The 18,105-nt window shown below is 42.0% G+C and overlaps 1 protein-coding gene across 1 annotated transcript in view; it reads right to left on the minus strand.

The window, feature by feature from the left end:
• LOC103356988 (contactin-3) overlaps positions 1–6,501 on the minus strand; it is a 45,980-nt gene extending 39,479 nt beyond the window's left edge. Inside the window, 2 exon segments of the mRNA XM_074465720.1 lie at positions 3,528–3,663; positions 6,447–6,501. Coding sequence (XP_074321821.1) covers positions 3,528–3,663; positions 6,447–6,501 — 191 coding nt within the window.
• Between the last annotated feature and the right edge of the window lie 11,604 nt (positions 6,502–18,105).

Genomic DNA, 18,105 nt, shown 5'->3' on the forward strand with positions numbered 1-18,105 from the left:
CTGTTAAAGGACTAATCAACCTTCAAAGCACTGTTGAATGTCACCAATCTGTAATTCGGTATATTTTTAGGAAGTTTTTCAACTCGTCGTGCCGTCTTCACTTAGCGGTTTCCTGCTTCTTCCAAAATGCCAGTCCGCGTCGCATTCTGCTCTGTCGGTTTTCATCCTGCGATGAGCTGTTTCCGCACGTGACCGCCGAGCATCCGTACACACAGATGACTCTGTAAAGCCTCTGAAGTATTTTCTCTGTGACTGACACTTTTGCCGGAGAGAGTTCCTGTTAATAATGTACTCCTCACTACAACGATAAGGTCGGCGATACTATATATATTTTGTTCTTAGCGTCAATCACTTCCATCTGTGTTTCCAAAGCCTGACGTTCCTCCTCCGTTGTTGTGCAACAATTATTAAAACTGCATCAGCGAGCCACGCCGATGCACCGGGTGACATGTTCCTTTATTACCGGGAACACGGACTCCGTTGTTTACTTGAAATTGATCTCGCATCAACAATCCCGTAAAACACCTTCGAGAATCTGCATTCATCTGCAGCTGAATAAAGTCGCCGTTTCCCTTCCCAGCATCGAGCTGTTTGAGGAAAATTACTGAGCCTTTTGTTTAAAAAAAAAAAAACTGTAAAATTGAGAGCCATTTTTAAACATTTACACCCTCAGCAGGAAGCATGGGGAGGAGATGCATAAGAAAGTGACATCATATAGCATTCACAGATGGATGAATGCTTTGGTTTTGGGTCTTTTCTGTCCGCAGACAGAGAGAAAATCTAGCTTTGTTAACTGAGTTCTTTTCGCTATTAATGTATGCACAAATGTGAGCGAATACAAAGGCGGCGGCAGGTTTTATCTAAACATAAAGAAAAATGGTCTGATCGTGTATCATAATCTACATCAATGACGTGCTGTTGGACTGAAATAAGTCCACATGGGCACATGATGTAAATAAACAGCATCTATATTACACCTGTAATCACATTTTTGCAGGACACTTGTTCTCCGTTTTCCACTGAACACCTTTATAAATGAATCCAGGTAATATCTCATCCGTGCGATATGCGACCACGTGATAAAAAAGGCCGAAACAATCAATTGTACGTGACGCGCTCGGAGCTACGAGCCCATTTGTGATTCCCTGACAGGGGGGTTTGACTTCATCTCCTTCTGACAAATTCAATATTGTGTGGCCCAATTTTCTGTATGATATTAAATGGATGAATTTTTCTTAATAGCTGGAGTAACTGAGGAAATTAAGTGCGCGGCTCAGAATGTAATACCCTCTCACTTGGCATATCTAATTATACAAATACTGTTCATTTGCGGGGTGTAGGCCGGCGTAGTTTGCAGACTGGTGGTGAAAGTCACAGCGTGGCCACTTCCTAAAGGCATTTTCTTTCAGCCGTGCTCAGGACATTTTTGAGGGTTCTAATTCCAGCGTTAGTGAAATAAATTGCAAAGAATTTATGCTTTCTATTTTATCACCGGGACACGAAAAAAAATAGAAAAAATCCTCTCCTTGCCAGAAGGGAAACAAGTCAAGGACAATCAGTGTCAGAAAAACTGATGCAACCCAAATAAAGCTCCAAAAAAACGGCTCCTTCCTCAAAGTAAAAACAAAAAGGCAAAAAAAAAAAGTGTCTTTAAAAATCAGAAATGTCAGTCCACATTGCGAGCTCTTAGATTCTTCTTTTCAAGCCGGGCTTTACTCTTTGTAAATTCATAACTAAGGGCTATTGACCTAAACGAATACAGTCCAATGAGAGATGCATATGTGTATTTTCTACAAACAGAAGACAATAGTGGGGAATTAGGTGCTGCGGAAAATAAGAAGCCACACAAGGCTAACAAGAAAATCACAATAAAGCTAAATCGAAGATGCACAAGAAATAAGAGCAATAGAAAGGGCAATAAAAATGACTTCTTTTTTCCAACAGAACTCCAAACATGTGGGCGATCTACATTTTCAAATATTAAGATTGTATTAAACACCCACATACTGTTCTGCATCACATCATTAATTCTTTTTTTAAAATGAAAATCACAGAATTTAAATCTGCATTTTTTAAATTTTTTGGACCATTTCGTTTGATCAACGGAGGTCAAAACTCCACAACAACTTTTAAAGGCGCACAAATGTTTCCAAACGCGCCAATTTATGCACCCACCTTAGCATTAGCATTCATTTGGAGCCGTGTTTTGCCGCGACCTGGCTAATTTAAATCTTAACTTCAACCCTTTGTTTTTGATCTCCATCTACTCATGACAAATACATCTGGCACATTAGCTGCCGAATGCTCCGGGGTGTTCATTAGCCGGTCGCTAACATGGTCTGGGCATGTAGTGTAAAGTTAATTCATGAGATTGTTGTTTTTTTAACTCCAAAAAAAAAGCTGCCATCTGCTGCTTGACAGTAGATGAAGGCGGCGAATATAAAAAAAACCAAAACAACGAGCTTAAAGACACCGCCGTACGCGACGAGCGAAGGACTTTCAAAATCACACTTTGGCATTTGATCTACTGTTTGAATCAAATATTGATTAGAAGCGCTTTAATGGTGATAATCTGTCTGCTTCTGTAATGTTGCATCAGGAGGAAAAAGCAGCATCCAGAAACAGAAAACCTCTTGAGCAACAACGTCAGACGGCTTGGGAGAAATCCTGCAAGTGAAGGTTTCTTCCCCGGGATAGCTCAGGTTGCACAACAGGTATAATGATACCCCCTCCACCTACCCATCCACCCTTCCTCCTCCTCCTCCTCCTCCTCCTCCTCGCTGCCGTGTTTTCAGCGCAGACACATTATAGGAAATGTAAGCATTTAACAGAATGTCACTCACAAGGTTATTGCGTCTCCCCTCTGCTTGCTGTGCATCTACATGGTGCTGACCAAGCTCCGAAACACAATCTACCGCAAAAAAAAAAAAAAAAAAAACCCACACCGCCAGCTGCCATTTTCAGGCAGGCCTCCCTGCACCACCCGGGAATAACCAGAGAGATATCAAAGGATCTGTGGTGCAAATGAGTCGCTGGGATCTCCTTTTTCCCCTCTCTTAATGATTTTTTAAGCCGCGCACCATATTATGAATTCAGCTCGTACAGTGGCTTAAATCTTATCATTATTAAAGTTAACCTCAGTCATATCTTAGGTGTTGGCATATTCATCAACGGCGGCGGCGGCGGCGGCGGCTCCCTGACGCTAACTCCGACATCATAGCTCAGGCTGAGAACAGATAAGCTTTATTCAATTAGAAATGGATGCTCAATTAAGCTGTTGCTCTTTGAAGCCCGTCTTTTTGTCGGATGGCGCGCAATCTCTCTCTCTCTCTCTCTCTCGAAGCATTTATGTCCAGAAAACGCTGTTCTTCGGCGAATCAATAGCAATCAACGTTATCGGTTACCCCCTTTGATTTCCGCGGAAGCAGCAATGAAGATTCGCAAGCAATTAGGCAGGTTTTTCGCCCCATGCGACGCGGAGCGGGTAGGCGTCGGAGGCCTTGTGTAACTTTGATGTGGTAATTTACCTGTACTGCGGAGGAGGGCTCCCCTCCGCCTCGCACGTGATGGTGGCCTGGTGGTCCGGGGAGTTGATTGGTAAAATGAGGTCACTTGGCTCCGTCCTCCATCTTGGCCCTTGAAATATGACATCCTCTGTACAGGCTGGAGAAAGGAAAGAGGGGGAAAAAAGTCTATAGTCGTACAAGCTGGAAAATGTGTCTCTTTGACCTCAGGAGAACATATTTTTGGAGAATACAGCGAAAAGCACAAACTCTGTGAGGACAAACAGTTAATCTTGCAGAAATACAGGAACTGCGTGACACCCAGTGGGGTATTAGTTTCTCGATATACTCCACACACTATACTGTCTCTATATCCTCCGAATTCTGCACTCGTTGTGATGTGCATTATTTGCTTATCTGGCCGCGAGGAAAGTAAATCCCACTTACCCTTGTTAGGAATTAATGGCTAATGCTGACATTTTGCTACGTGTTTCTCGCTATTTCGGATGAACCTGACAATTGGAAAACAGAAAAGAAAAGAAAAAAAAAGACACTGACCAAGGAAGTTGGGTGTATTTACTCCCCTAATTTTGCATACTGGGCTTTACTCTGTCACTTTATCATCATGATAAATCATCATATTGTTGCTACTGTGTCCAAAAAAAAAAGATTAATCTCCTTCTTTCAAGGCTTCCCAGTAAAAATGCAAGTAAATAAAAAAAATACCGCAAAACATGCTTTCGGTGCTGGGTAAATATTTAGCTGGCTAAGGTGTTTGAGAGTTTTTAATGGAGCCGGCTGAGTGATGCAACTAAACGGAGGTGTTCCGTGTTAATTGCTTGCCAGCAGAAGAACAGTAATGACAGGTAACGACGGTTGAGGACTTAAGTCGAGCGCTTAAGTCAACAACGGCTGACGACTAATGTGCAAAAGCCCGTTTTCGCACATTTCCTCATTAATGAGTGACGCTCTGCGAGTGACCGGCGTGATCTATTTTCAGAATATCTATGTCATGCTACACAAGCACCAGTTAATTGAGGCCATAAGGATGCAGTCATGTGCCAGCAGCCTAAAAGGAAAGGATGTGGAACACAATCTGGTACTAAACGAAAGCGGAGTCAACAGACGGCCGGAGTAGGCCTAATTAATATCCTACTGCTAACAGATTGCGGCATGTGGCTAGCGGTTCTACATGTGGTTTTAACCTGCGATCATATGTCAAGGAGTCAAAACAGGTTGAGAGACGAGACAGGGCGATGGATCACGGCTGCTCTCGGTGGCTGACGAACCAGAATTAAACCATCCATCCATTATCTATACACCGCTTAGTCCTCACTAGGGGGGCTGGAGTCTATCCCAGCTGACTTAGGGTGAAGGCAGGGGACACCCTGGACAGGTCACCAGTCTATCACAGGGCTACACTTAGAGACAGACAACCAATTGACCTCAGCATGTTTTTGGACGGGCTGCAAGGTGGTGCAGTTGGTAGCACTGTTGCCTCGCAGCAAGAAGGTTGCCGGTTCGCGTCCCGGTGGGGGCACCGGAGTCTTTCTGCGTGGAGTTTGCATGTTCTCCCCGTGCAGCGTGGGTTCTCTCCGGGTTCTCCGGCTTCCTCCCACAAGGTCCAAAAACATGTTGAGGTTAATTGGTGATTCTAAATTGTCCGTAGGTGTGAATGTGAGTGTGCTTGGTTGTCTGTCTCTAAGTGTAGCCCTGTGATAGACTGGTGACCTGTCCAGGGTGTCTCCTGCCTTCACCCTAAGTCAGCTGGGATAGACTCCAGCCCCCCACGACCCTAGCTGTGTGGGAGGAAGCCGGAGAACCCAGAGAGAACCCACGCTGCACGGGGAGAACATGCAAACTCCACGCAGAAAGATCCTGGGTGTCCTCACCGGGACGCGAACCGACCTTCTTGCTGGGAGGCAACAGTGCTACCCAACTGCAACACCTTGCAGCCCAGAATTAAACCAATCTACCTGAACTTTGGGATAAAAATCAGAAACTTTGAAAGGATTCTTGTACATTGATAGCTTAACAAATGATCAAACAAGATCCATTCACCTCCCAGTTCTGCTTAACAGCCTCTCCCTGATGGGAATTTGAACAAAATGCCACGCGTTCCAACATCAAAGATGGCAATTCATTTTGTGAAGTTGGCGCGTCGCTCCAGAATATTGAGTCACACGACATGTCACCTCAGATGTTGATAACGATTGTTGCCAGTTTTTGGGTGATTTGCTTTCGAGGTGCTCGCAGTATATGACGGCGACGCTGAATAAGAACGAGCACCTACATGCAGACACCAAGTCCCTGTTAAAAAAAAACACTCGTCCGTTAGGAAGGTGAGACTGCTTGGATCTCGCTCCCTCGGGTGCAGGGGCGTGAATTACCCATGAGCCAATTTGAATAACACTCATTGGGATTTACAATGTCATTCGAACAAGGGTTGACATTCCGGTAGAGCGTCTGCGCTTTCTGCTCGAATCCCAGGTGGCTGCGCAAGGGCAGAACGAGACACGGTGGCGAGTAGATTGTGCTAAAATGCGAGGGCTGGATCCGCCGCATGGATCCCGATAATGATCTGGACAGGCCATAAACAGGAATGGGATTGGACTCCCGGTCGTCCCCGACGGTGTACAGTAAACGTAGCAGAGGGACACCACTCTGGGGAACGGTGAAGGACATCGCGCTGCATGTAATGGCTCCAACTTAATCAGTGCGACCTTTTTTTAAGTTGGGAAGAATATTTACAGCTGTTCTGATTCTGTCACTTCTATATGTTTTGAAGAAACGCCGCTCGCTAAGAATGACAAAAAAAAATTCTGCTGTGATAAACATACATTAGAAAACTTTTTTTTTTCCTTTAGGAGAAAGGTTGTTTGTCACAAACCATGACAACAAATGCAGCGAGACTCAAATATAATACGTGTTAAAACATCTTACCTGCAAGGCATCCAGTGATTGATAGCAGAACAATTTGTTTCCATGGTAACATCATCTTTAGTTGCCGAGGGCTAGTAAGACTCTCATCCAATTGCTTGTGAATGGAATGCTCTCCCTTGAATGCAGGAATTTTAATCTGAGGGGGAAAGTAATTATGGATGTGATTAAAATATGACATTTTGAACCAAATACGACAAGCATTCAACAGCAAGCAAAAAAAAAAAAAACATGATTACAGCGTTGTTAAGTTACATAATTGGTTCTTATTATTTTTGAGTTACTGTAAGAGAAGGGAAAGTGAATCTTGAGGAAGCGAGGAGAGGGTGGAAAAAAACAGCAGCGTACAAAAAAAAAAAAAAACCTGAGGATGCGGAGCCGGCGGTGCGATTTTCAGGTGGCACAGAAGAAGAGACAGCTGCTAAATGGGCTATGTTTTCTTTTAGCGTGCGTGTTTCTCATCCCGCCTAACAAGCTCAATTCGGCGGCTTTAAAGAAGAGCGAGGAAGGAAATGATTGACCTCAAAAGATACTTCTCTCCTCCAATTTGACTATTAATAGGAGCCGGCAGACTGTGTACCAGCACACCACAAAGTGCCACTTCATACTTTAACCAAAGGGGTTCGGTGGTCGACTGAATGTAAGCAAAGTGACTGTTTTCATTTTTATATACGCAAATCATCTTCCCTTAGATCAACAGAGAACACAGGCGGGCCGCATGCTGAAAACAGGAGGGATGTAATAAATGCATGGTAAAGGGACAGAAATATGCAGATCGCACTTAAAGCTCAGTTTAGTGTGTTCGGGCTGTGAGGATCGTCCTCTGCGTGAGACTTTAATGTCCTCAGTGGTGGACGCTAGTGTGAATTCTTTCACCAGTAACAAGCGATGAAGGGCTACAGTAGGGTTGACAAACACAAACACGTCATGCTAAGTCTTTTAGTTTTGCCACCTGATGCAAAAGGAGAGTTGCACCTCAGCAATCTACAAGAAGAGTCGGCCTGATGTATTTATTTTATTTATTTTTCCTTTATTTAACCAGGTAATTGAGAACAGATTCTCATTTACAATAACGACCTGGCCAAGAGGCAGCGCAGAGCAGAAAATACAATACATCCATAAAAAACAATACACAAACAAAACGTAACAATAAAAGGCTTTGAAGATAAAATACACTAAAAGCAGGTACAGGACTCGGCAAATAGTTGCTTCACCGTATTTTTAAAAGAAGATAAAGGTATAAAGAGTTTGAGTGTTTTTTCTAAGTGGTTCCAGTCGAGGGCTGCAGAAAACTGATGTAACCTGATTAAGGGTTCCTTGATAAACAGGTTTTTCTTTTTCTTTATTTCTCACAAGACAGAGTTTGTTGGCATCACACAAAAACACATCAACTAAAGGGCTGCACAATTAGCAGCATATTAATCAGAATTTTTGACTTCCTGTAATTAAATGAACACGGTTGCCGTAGCTACTGATGATGCTCCACTAGTAGAAAACAGTCAATGGAGATGACATTTTTTCCAGCTTGGGTACATCTGACAACAACACGCCATATTTCACTTTTTTTTTTTTTTTTTCAAGGTAGCCTTTGTTCACCTGCCTGAGCTGCTGCGTCACTGAGTGGAGACTAGAAGCTTCTCTGTGCACAGTCGCTCCTTCAGCTTCTACTATAGTCTGCATGTGAGGCGTTTGTGAAACACTGATAAACTGTAATCTCTATTGGCAATCAGATGCTCAGCAAGTGTGGCATTTTGAGTGCAATCTGATTCATATTTCCTCTCCAGGAAATGCACAATGAAGAGGAACTTTACTCATTGTGATACAGATTTGTACATCAGCAGGATTTGACCGCTAGAGATACAAATGCATCGTATAAAAACTAATAAAAAAGAAACGACAGCTTGTTCACAGGGAGTCCTTGGATTTGTTGTTGCATACAGTCGTGCCTTTAGTTTTAAATTACTCATCTTCATAATCTACGATAACACTGTTAATTGAAAGTAAAGCTATATTTAACATATTTGTATCGAATCTTTGATATGAAATCATTCAGCTAAATCCACATCAGAACTAACACCACAGGGTCTTCACCTGAAGAATTTAAATCGCAAGGTTCACCGTGGAAGTAAAAGCAGATACTCTTTTTTTTTATCAGGATCTGGTAATTGCTGCCACTACACAAAGTTCTGTATTATGAGTGCAAAGCCAGACATGAAAGCCATTCAAAGCAAAAGGCTATTTCGGATGCCTTTGCCAGTGTTACACCACATTAAGTTCACACTCAAAAAAAAAAAGGAAAAAAAGTCCTCACAGTTAAAGTCCTTTTCCAGCTTATTTGAAATTATTTCCACTTCTACAACATCACCCTTTTTGAAATGATACATTTTCTTTCCAAATGTACTCATTCAGGTCATCCGGGGCAGATTTCTCTGTTTTTTCACATCACTAGATAGATTACAGAGAAACAAAACACCGCAATGTCAGTGTTTTTTTGTTGTTTTTTTCCCCAGTATTGTGCAGCCCCAGGTTACATTTTTTGAAATTCAATAACAACATTACAGTATCGGTAATTGTGTAACTTTGACATTTTTGGAGTGGGACAGTTAAAGAGAAGTTTGGACTGGGCAGCGAGTATCATTTATCAAGACTGTGTTAGCGTAGTGCTAGGGAAGAGAGCTAGCGAGCCACGTAAAATAGGAGCAATACCACCTTAAATACATATTTAAAAGAGATATTTATTCATTTCTGCATCTGAACAACCTAATTTTTAGTTGTTAGATAGTTAGTTGGTGTCTAATCACATAGCATCACAACAATTATGGGATTTAAAATGCTACGTGTCAGGCTAAGCTAGCAGCTAGCCGCTAACGGTCAGCAAACATTAGTGTTTTCACTTTTTATTTATAATTTAAGCTACAATGTGACACAGATAGAATAAAAAGCACAACATTTCGCAACACATTATACTCCAGCATTTAGAACGTGAATGGAAAAATTAAGAATAAAAAAAGATTTTACAGCAATATTAGCTTGAAACGGTACAGATGCTACAAATACACAAAAGATTTAATATACTCTAAATGATTTCAAATGGATAACACTTTCATTCTAGCTTGAATTACTAAACAAAGTTAAATACTACTACTATTTGGACACACTAAATATGTTAGGATAAGGCTCTCCTGGTGGCTAGAGAAAGGTAACGCACATTTGCTGTTAAAAAGTGATGAAATGGTGTAATTACAGATTTCAAAGAGCATGTAACAAGCAATTAATTGCAAACTTCACATAATTTTCCACCGCTTTAAAACAAAGAGCCTGTGTGCAGAGTGGAACATGCTTTTTGTTGCATTATGGGTTTTGAAGTGCGATTCATCCAAAAGGGGCTAAAAGTCAGAATATCTCAGCCTCTGGTTCACTAAATGTAACCATTCTTTTTTTTTAAATCTGTCTCTTTTGAGCTCTCTGACTGTGTGGAAGCGTGACACGTAATTGCTAAAAGTGCCACTTGAATATATCTGCTTGTATTAGGTCATTGCTGGTAACTCACTGAGCAGGACTGCTTTACGGTGGACTCTCTGGATTTGACGTTCTGGTCTTTATGTCCAGCATCGATACGCATCGGGATAAAAAATTATACTATAAAGAAAGATTTTTATAGTCCAACCCTATAGCTTATTAGCACCACGAGGAGCTGTAGTGATTTGCTGCCGGAGCCGGTGATCAATGACATAAACGGCCATAAAAACTTTTCTTGTGCGGCGGCGACGGAGCGGAGAGTTGTAAGCATTGTAATTGCGGTATCAGTGGCACAGGAGGGGCTTTGCTCAAGCTCTGACCTACATCACAGTAAGTGGAAAGTGATACGCCTCTCAGGATTAAGAATTCCACCCAACCCCTCATTCTTACAGCACAACCCTGTTGTGTGGATTAACCCAGGGCTATCTTTGGAGTTCTAGAAACAGACCTAAAATACTAACCACTCCACTTGTTCCATCAACTTGTAACCGTTGGATTGCGTCCGCGGCTTGACGTGAAAGGCGTAATCTTATACAGAGGAGTGTGAAGCGCAGCAGAATCCACAAATCATTCCATTTGCTTGATCATAACTTAATGGCCAGTGTTGGCTTAGCGCTTCTGTCCTGGTGCCAGTAATTGTTCCTCATCTGGCGTAATTGCAGGCGCAGCTAGATTCGGAGTGGATTTCCTGGTGTCTTTCAAAATTTAGGGGGCGTTTTGCCACTCTAAAAACCCATCACATTGGATTACACGCTTTGAGATTCTACTGGAGTAAAAGAAAAAGAAGAAAAAAAAAAGAAAGTGTGCTGCATTTTTCAGTATTAGCTGCCATCCGCTTCCTGGAGGATCCAACCTCGGCATCCCAACCCGTCATTCCAAAAGAGCCTCAAGTTCGTGAGAGGAAAATCTCCTCGAAAAGACTTTGGTTGTTGCACACGCCGTGTTTCTGCAGATATACTGGATCTTTTTTTTTCCTCCCTGAGCTCTGTAGCTGGTAAAACCTGCAAAGATGTTTTGATTTTTATAGTATATTTGTTTCTCAATTAAAAACAGGCCCTGTATATTCAGTTTCCCCTCCAAAGCTTTAAGTGTAAGAAGGGTGTGTCATGCTGCTTTGAAGGATTTCATTTTTTCAGTGGACAGCTTTGCAGTGCTTCTTAGTGAAGAGATTAACTGTCTCATGATGCTCCGATCCTCCGAGTCTTACAACATTTAAAAAAATAAAATCACAAAAAAATTCTTGGCAACACACACAGAGCACTTGTCTTTTTCTAAAAACCCAAATCGCAATACTTTCGACCTTCAAAAAAAAAAAGCCGCACCAGTGTCAAACCTCGCATAACACCTGAAGCTTTAGCAATTCCACGAGAGAAAGACAACACAATACTTCACCCGGAGAGAAAAAACACAAAACAGCTCCTTTTTTTTTGGCCTCGGTGGCGACGAAGGCGAGGTGGCATTTTTTTTCTTCTTCAAGCTTTCTCAACTGAAATGATGAGCAAAAGATTGCTCTGCCAAATGTAATGAGCCATCACACTTTCACCTCCACAGAAGCTAAACCTAATGGAAGTCATTGGCTAAACGCATTCCAGAGTAAATGAGATGACTTCTTGGTTAGTGGGGCTGTTGTTTGGCGCATAATTGATAGGAGAGGTGGTTAAAGGCATCCATTTCCCCCCCGAGGGCAGCATAATTGCAAAAGAATCTAATAAGGGGAGGGAGGAAAGGAGAGTTTTCTATCACAGGGGGTGTGTGTGTGTGTGTGTGCTCGCTCTCTCAAGGTCTGCATTCAGATCACATGCGGTACACAAGAAACACAGAGCCGGGAGATCCATATATATCAGATCATAGAAAAACAACCCCCCCAAAAAAAACTACTACTTTCTGTCAGAACTCAACACCAGTGGCACAATGAATATGAATTCACCGCAGTGTGTGTGATGCATTCATCCTCATGTAGTTATCATCTTTATGGCTATCTGCTGCCATCTCCATTAAATCACTCAGCAGGAGAACCTGGGAGACAAGGATCCGCCACCAGGGCCGGACTCAATCTGAATACACAGCTGCTCTGTTGCTATTGCCAGAGAATGAAGAATTCACAATTAACCCTGCACTGATGCTTCCCAATTTTACTCTGACTGACTGAAGACCTTGTCTATTTCACACGATTAAAATTAAAAGAGAAAAAAAAAGTGATTAACAAATAAAAGGCGAAGCTAAACGACTGTATTTCATGGCTGCAGACGAAATACTCGGGAGCGAAAATGAAAAGAAGAAGCAAAGATGGGGGGGGGGGGTAATTGTTTTGGTATTGATTGTGCCATAACTCCGCATTAGGCTCTGAGTTGAGTGAGTAGTGCTTCCCGTGGCAAATTATGCATTAAGGTTTCAAATAAAAAGGCATTTCATGTAATTGGCCCCTCCCAAAGCGGGTCTCAACAGCTGTCACATTAACATTCATGAAAGTATTGGTCGCATCCTCTCCTGAGATGTTTCTTCCATTTCGTTTCGAGCGCTAAAAATAAAAGTAGCCACTTCACACGAGCGATTGGCATGTCACGCCGCTGTGTATGAATAAAAAACAGCGCGGCTGAGGTCAGGGTTGAACGCTTGGAGGACAACATATAACTGTAAACCGTGCTTTGTGAAAGTGAAAAGCCAGGGACGTGACAGCACTTCGCACTCAAACGCAGAGAAAATTGCAATTTCACTATCTCACGTCTGACCTCCTGTGACAGTCGGATGTTGTGTTTACCACCGAAACAGCTGGCCGGGACGCTCTTTTGCAAGAACAGCCATACAGCTGTGTATTTCCATGCGAAAAATCACCGAATCCCTGGAAGACAGCAGGACAGCCCCCAGTGACTCCCTGCGATGTTAAACACGGCTGCATCCCTCAGCTGCTGCCTAACGCGAGGGGCAGGAGAGTAAGTGCACTTAAAAGAGAGAGACGGGGCGGGGAGGGGGGTAGAGAGAGCCGCGATCCATTTCTCAACCCCATCATCAGCCAGGCACATCCCCAGACCCCCTCATCCCAGATACTAGCCGCACAACACATGACTCGAGGTCAAGCACGAGGAGCAGGAGACACTCAGGCAGCCTCTTTACATTTTTTTTTTTTTATGCTATTCAATTCATTTCACTGCCTTTCCGGAAACCGGCTGTAGAATGTAATTGCCACTCTGGTTCAATCAAAAAGGCTTTTGAAAGCAAATGGTGGTACAGTATAAACTCATCCCTCCGCTGCCATGCTGGGGTATTGCTGCGTTACAGAATAATTCATTGCATGGGCTTCAAAGACATGTTTCACCTCTCATTTGGTTATAACTTGTTATCCTGCAGAGGTTCTATAAATAAACATAAATAGACGGAGAGAACAATTACAATCCCTCCTGAATAAGCGGGATACTTTGAAGATGCAGCCGACTGCATTTCTCTGTTCTGTCCATTTGCAGTCTGGGTGGGAAGAGAAGAAAAAAAAAGAGTGGGGGAGAAAATGAATATTTGCCAGTGCAGGAAAACCAAATATTTGATTTAGCAAAAAAAAAAAAAAAGGAAGAGCAGGGCTGTTGAGATAATTTCTTTAATAACTACATCCTGGAAGCTTCAACTATCCTCTGAGATTATATAGAAAACTGACAATCAGAATATTCTTATGTTGGAGGACAAAGGGATGCAAATCACAATGACAAATTCAACATTTTAAATAATCCACATGAGCGCAGAGTGCCTCTCCCCCCCCCCCTCTTTATGCTCAGCAGAGACTGAAATAATTGCCTTAAACAAGTTGGAGAGAGAGAGCTGCTCTCCAGGCGGACGGTCCTGATGCTGCTTCTCTGAGTGACTGAGCAGAGCAGCACCATATGGACTTTGTCCTAGATGAGGGAAATGAGCCCCAACAGTAGAAATCCCAGTAGGACCATTCAAAACCATTTGAGGCTCGTGTAGAAACGCAACCATCAGCATCATGCATGTGTGACCACTATCAGCATGCACACCACTCTGTCTCCTCTTACAAATTTAAACCACACAGAGGACCGAGGCTGCTGCTTTTTTAGGTTTTATTTTTGCACAATGAAGTTGCTGCAAATCAAAGGCATGCAAACTTGACAGCTCCTTGCACGCATGCATGCATTTAAAAAAGCTGACAAAAAATAACAAGGATGCAGCGACGACCGATCACTTACTCGTCCTAGGATGCAGATTTTTTCCTCTTCATTAAACTGATTGTAATTCCACTAGTCCGTCAGATCAGATGTGCATTTTTCACAGCAACTCTTGTCCTCTCAGGAGCCAAGAGAAAGAGGCTGATCTGCTCTGCTCTGCTCTGCGCTCCCCTCCGCGCTCTGCACTTAATTCTGCTCGCTCGGGACTTAATAGTAAAACCTCTTGTCTTCGGTAAATTCCACAAAATGACACAAGTGAAATTCTTCTTTTCCTTTCCTTTCCTTTTTTGCGTTCAACGACGGAGTTGTTCCTCCTCGACCTCCTCCTCCTCGTGTTACACTCCACCAAAGATGCTGCCAAAAGAAAGCAGGAGAAGGACAGCAGCGGTTGCCTCTGAGCGGAGACTCACATTGTGCGCATCCCCGGGCTCTGCTCTCTTTGTGCGCAGGAAAGAAGCGCCCACTGGTGACGCGTGAAAACACCCATCGCAGCACAGTAATGCGCCACCAGCCTATGGGCACCTGCCATTCCTCTGCTTAAGTGGGTGCACACATTTGATGTCGGGATATTTAATCGCTGTGATAAGCAGGAATCAAGTGGAAATGTATTTTAAAAAAATAAAATAAAAATTATAATGATTAAAAAAAAAAAAATGCTGGAAAGTGATAATAATAAAAATTAAAAAAACAGGAGAAAATTCAGAAAATGAGCAAAACACTTTATCACATTGACCTCAAGTGTGATATTTTGTTGAATTTAAAAATAAAATATTTATTTTTTTTGTGGTGAACCAATGCAAGGACTTGTGCATTAGTGAAGCTCACCCAGTAAAGGTTTGCATGTCACAATTAAAACAACAAAAAATAACATTTCAATGTGGACTTTTGCTGCCAGCGCCTTTATAGAGTGTATAAGGACCTGAAAAGTACAGCAGCTCCAGACCACACAGGAAGGTGCTTCACAGCCTTTTTTGGTTTATAAATATGATGTCACCTAATTTTAGTTTCATTGTTTTCATGATGCAACCATCAGAAATCATAGAGTGTTTTTTTTTTTTGGTAGAGTTTTTCCCCCCAACAGCTCTTTTTAGTGTTGGCAGGGGGATTCAGTCACATCCATAAACGTGTAATATTGTGGGATTCTGTTCCCCAGACACAACTGATCCTTGTTTACAGTGTTCAGGCACCTGGTTTAAAGCTGCACTAATCAATATTCCCATGTGCAAAATGAATCACATTGCTGGAAGTTGCGTGGAAGGTGCTCAGCTCGCAGAGTTATCGCCCGGCGTTATTGTTTTCCTCTGCTCAATGGAGCGTTTTAGCGTCTTTCAGCTCATTGTTTTTGGTTCTGCGGACCGCAAACATCACTGTCTTGGTTTCCAGAACCAGCAGCAAGCGGAAGTTTACAGCCAGAAACGCTGGCATGAAGCCACATTACACTATGTAACCAGCAAACAGCAAACTAACAGCTGACAATTAGCTAGTGAATAATAGGACTACCACTAATGATTCATTTGATGATTGTTTTCTCAATAATTAATTAGATGTTTTGTCTATTAAACGTCAGAACATTTTCAATGTCAACGAGTGTCAACGCTTCTTTTGTCCACAAACCAATGATATTTAGTTTATTGCCAAAGCAGACTAAGAAAACAGATAAGATCTGAGTTTTTAAAAGCTAGAATCAGAGAACTTTTGCTTTGTTTTTGTGTAAAAATTACTAGAATATCAAAACTATTGCCGATTGTTTGAATAACTAGCAGCTAATCGGTTACTTGTAGGTCACTGCAATACTACAAGTGATCAAAGCTCATCATTTAGCAGCTATTTATGGAATGGTGTTTGATTTAGGCGTAGTTTGAGACCAAAATAGAGTTAAAATAATAAATGTGCAATAATACATGAGCTGTGAAAAGATACCAATAAAGGCTAACATTGCTGTGTGTCTGCTGGATGTTGATTCATAATATTCATAATATTAACTTTAAGATATGAAATTATAACATACCAATCAGGGATGTCCCAATGCTGATCCTAACATCAATATCAGGGCTGGTCAAGGCAGTTTCTAACTGATTGCTATCTGCATGAAGCTAAGCTCAACCGTTTGTTTACACCCACTGCCACACAGGTATCATAATTTAGCATTATTATTATTTTTAAATGCAGTACTTTCAGTCTGTAATGGATTCATTTGTGATGTAAATTCAGTCCACTGTTCATTTATCCTGCGCTGCTATTGCTGTTTAAAGTCATGGAAACATGCACCAGAAAATGAGGCTGTTAGATTTACCACTAGGGGATGAGGATGCTACACCTGGCTTGATTTAGCACATACGTGCTGGCTAGAGGTCATTTAGTGTCACGGTGGACTTTGTCATGGTGCCCCTTTAGTAGCTAAACTCCCACAATGATCTTCGCTTCTTGAAAACAGTAAAATTGCCCGCCTCCTCTGGTAGCGACTGAAGAGTTAGAGTCGCCACCTGGTGGTGCAACCAGGGATTACAGCTAATCTACAATAAGCGTCTAATCTAGGAAAATTGGTTGATTTTAAATTTAAAAAATTAGATCGGGACGTCCATATTGTGAAAATTCTGTTTACATCTTATTTTGTTGCCCCTAATTTTTTTCTTTAGATGTATTTAGCAACATACCAGGTGTGGTTATTTAATATTAAAACTAGTGCTACAATTAATTTTCATTCATTGCAATATTATTCAATTCAATTTTATTTATTTGAGCAGATTAAAAGTCTCCGGGGTTTTTTTTTATGCCTGCCTGTTGGTCGGTGTTGTGGTTTTTGCATGCACGCTGTGGTTACACATAAGCCAAGTGTCATCATTTAATAGCTTAATAAACATAATTGCTGACAGTAAGGCATGAAAAATCATTAACAATAATTTAATACATCATGATATGTTTTGCATCCGTGCAACTGAACAAAACTGACTAACATTCACCCCGATTAGAACGAATAAATATCCTCTGACACACAATTAAATCGCCTAATTTCTGGTACGCGAAGACATTCAGCGATAATGTACCATCACAGCCCTAAATTAGGCCGTAAGTGCAGTCCAAGTGGCCCAAACAATGGTGAAAGCCAACACGCGAGGCTCATTATCATTACATCTCAATAAAAAAAAAAAAAAATGGAGTCGCCTCTCCAGGACGTTAACCACTTTATCCACAACAATCTGCTGGATAGCACTACAGTTTGTAATTCTTATGCCGTCAACCACTGCGAGAGGGTCTGTGTCACTTTTGGTTGAAAGTGGATGTCTCATTTTCAAAAACTCTTCATAAGCTGTGCCAGCGATTCTCTTTCAAGTTAGGGGAAGCCTTGAAAGATGCAGCGTTGTTTTAAAAAAAAAAAAAGAAAGAAAGAGAAATAGGCAAAGAAGAGGGAGAGCAGCAGACATTCAGCCTCATGTTTCACCAACTGTCACTCATCGCACTAAATAAATCTCCCTATCGCTGCATAGATAATTGCTGTTAGTTTTATCTGGCGCAATCCATTTGATTTACTTAAATATTAAAATGATGGAGATATGAATATTTAATGTTTCTGGGTGCAGGAGAACTCCAGCAGGGGTTTGAGGGAGAGATGATGGAAAAATACAGAGGAGGTGAAATTCCATTAATTAAGGTCATTTGGTGTCTTATTGGTTGAGGAGAGGAGTGGAGGAGTGGTGGTGGTGGTGGTGGTGGGTGGTGGGGGGAGGTTGTGTTTGGGAAAATGACAGATCAAGGTCTGCAGAGATATGAGGCTATCACATACACTGACACTGCACATAATCAACCTTCGTCTACAGGTAACCCAGGTGGCGGAATGAATGATGAGAACATTCTGCATGCACGAGCATCACTTTCAGAGAATCCTGCTGGAGTGTCTATAGAGCGTCCACGTCGAAAAGATCTTTTATGGCGGAAGCTGAGCTTTAACCTCCTCTCCAAAGAATTGGAGAGAAAAT

This window comes from Stegastes partitus, unplaced genomic scaffold (assembly GCF_000690725.1).
Source record: "Stegastes partitus isolate 25-593 unplaced genomic scaffold, Stegastes_partitus-1.0.2 Scaffold231, whole genome shotgun sequence".
NCBI classification, from domain to species: domain Eukaryota; kingdom Metazoa; phylum Chordata; class Actinopteri; family Pomacentridae; genus Stegastes; species Stegastes partitus.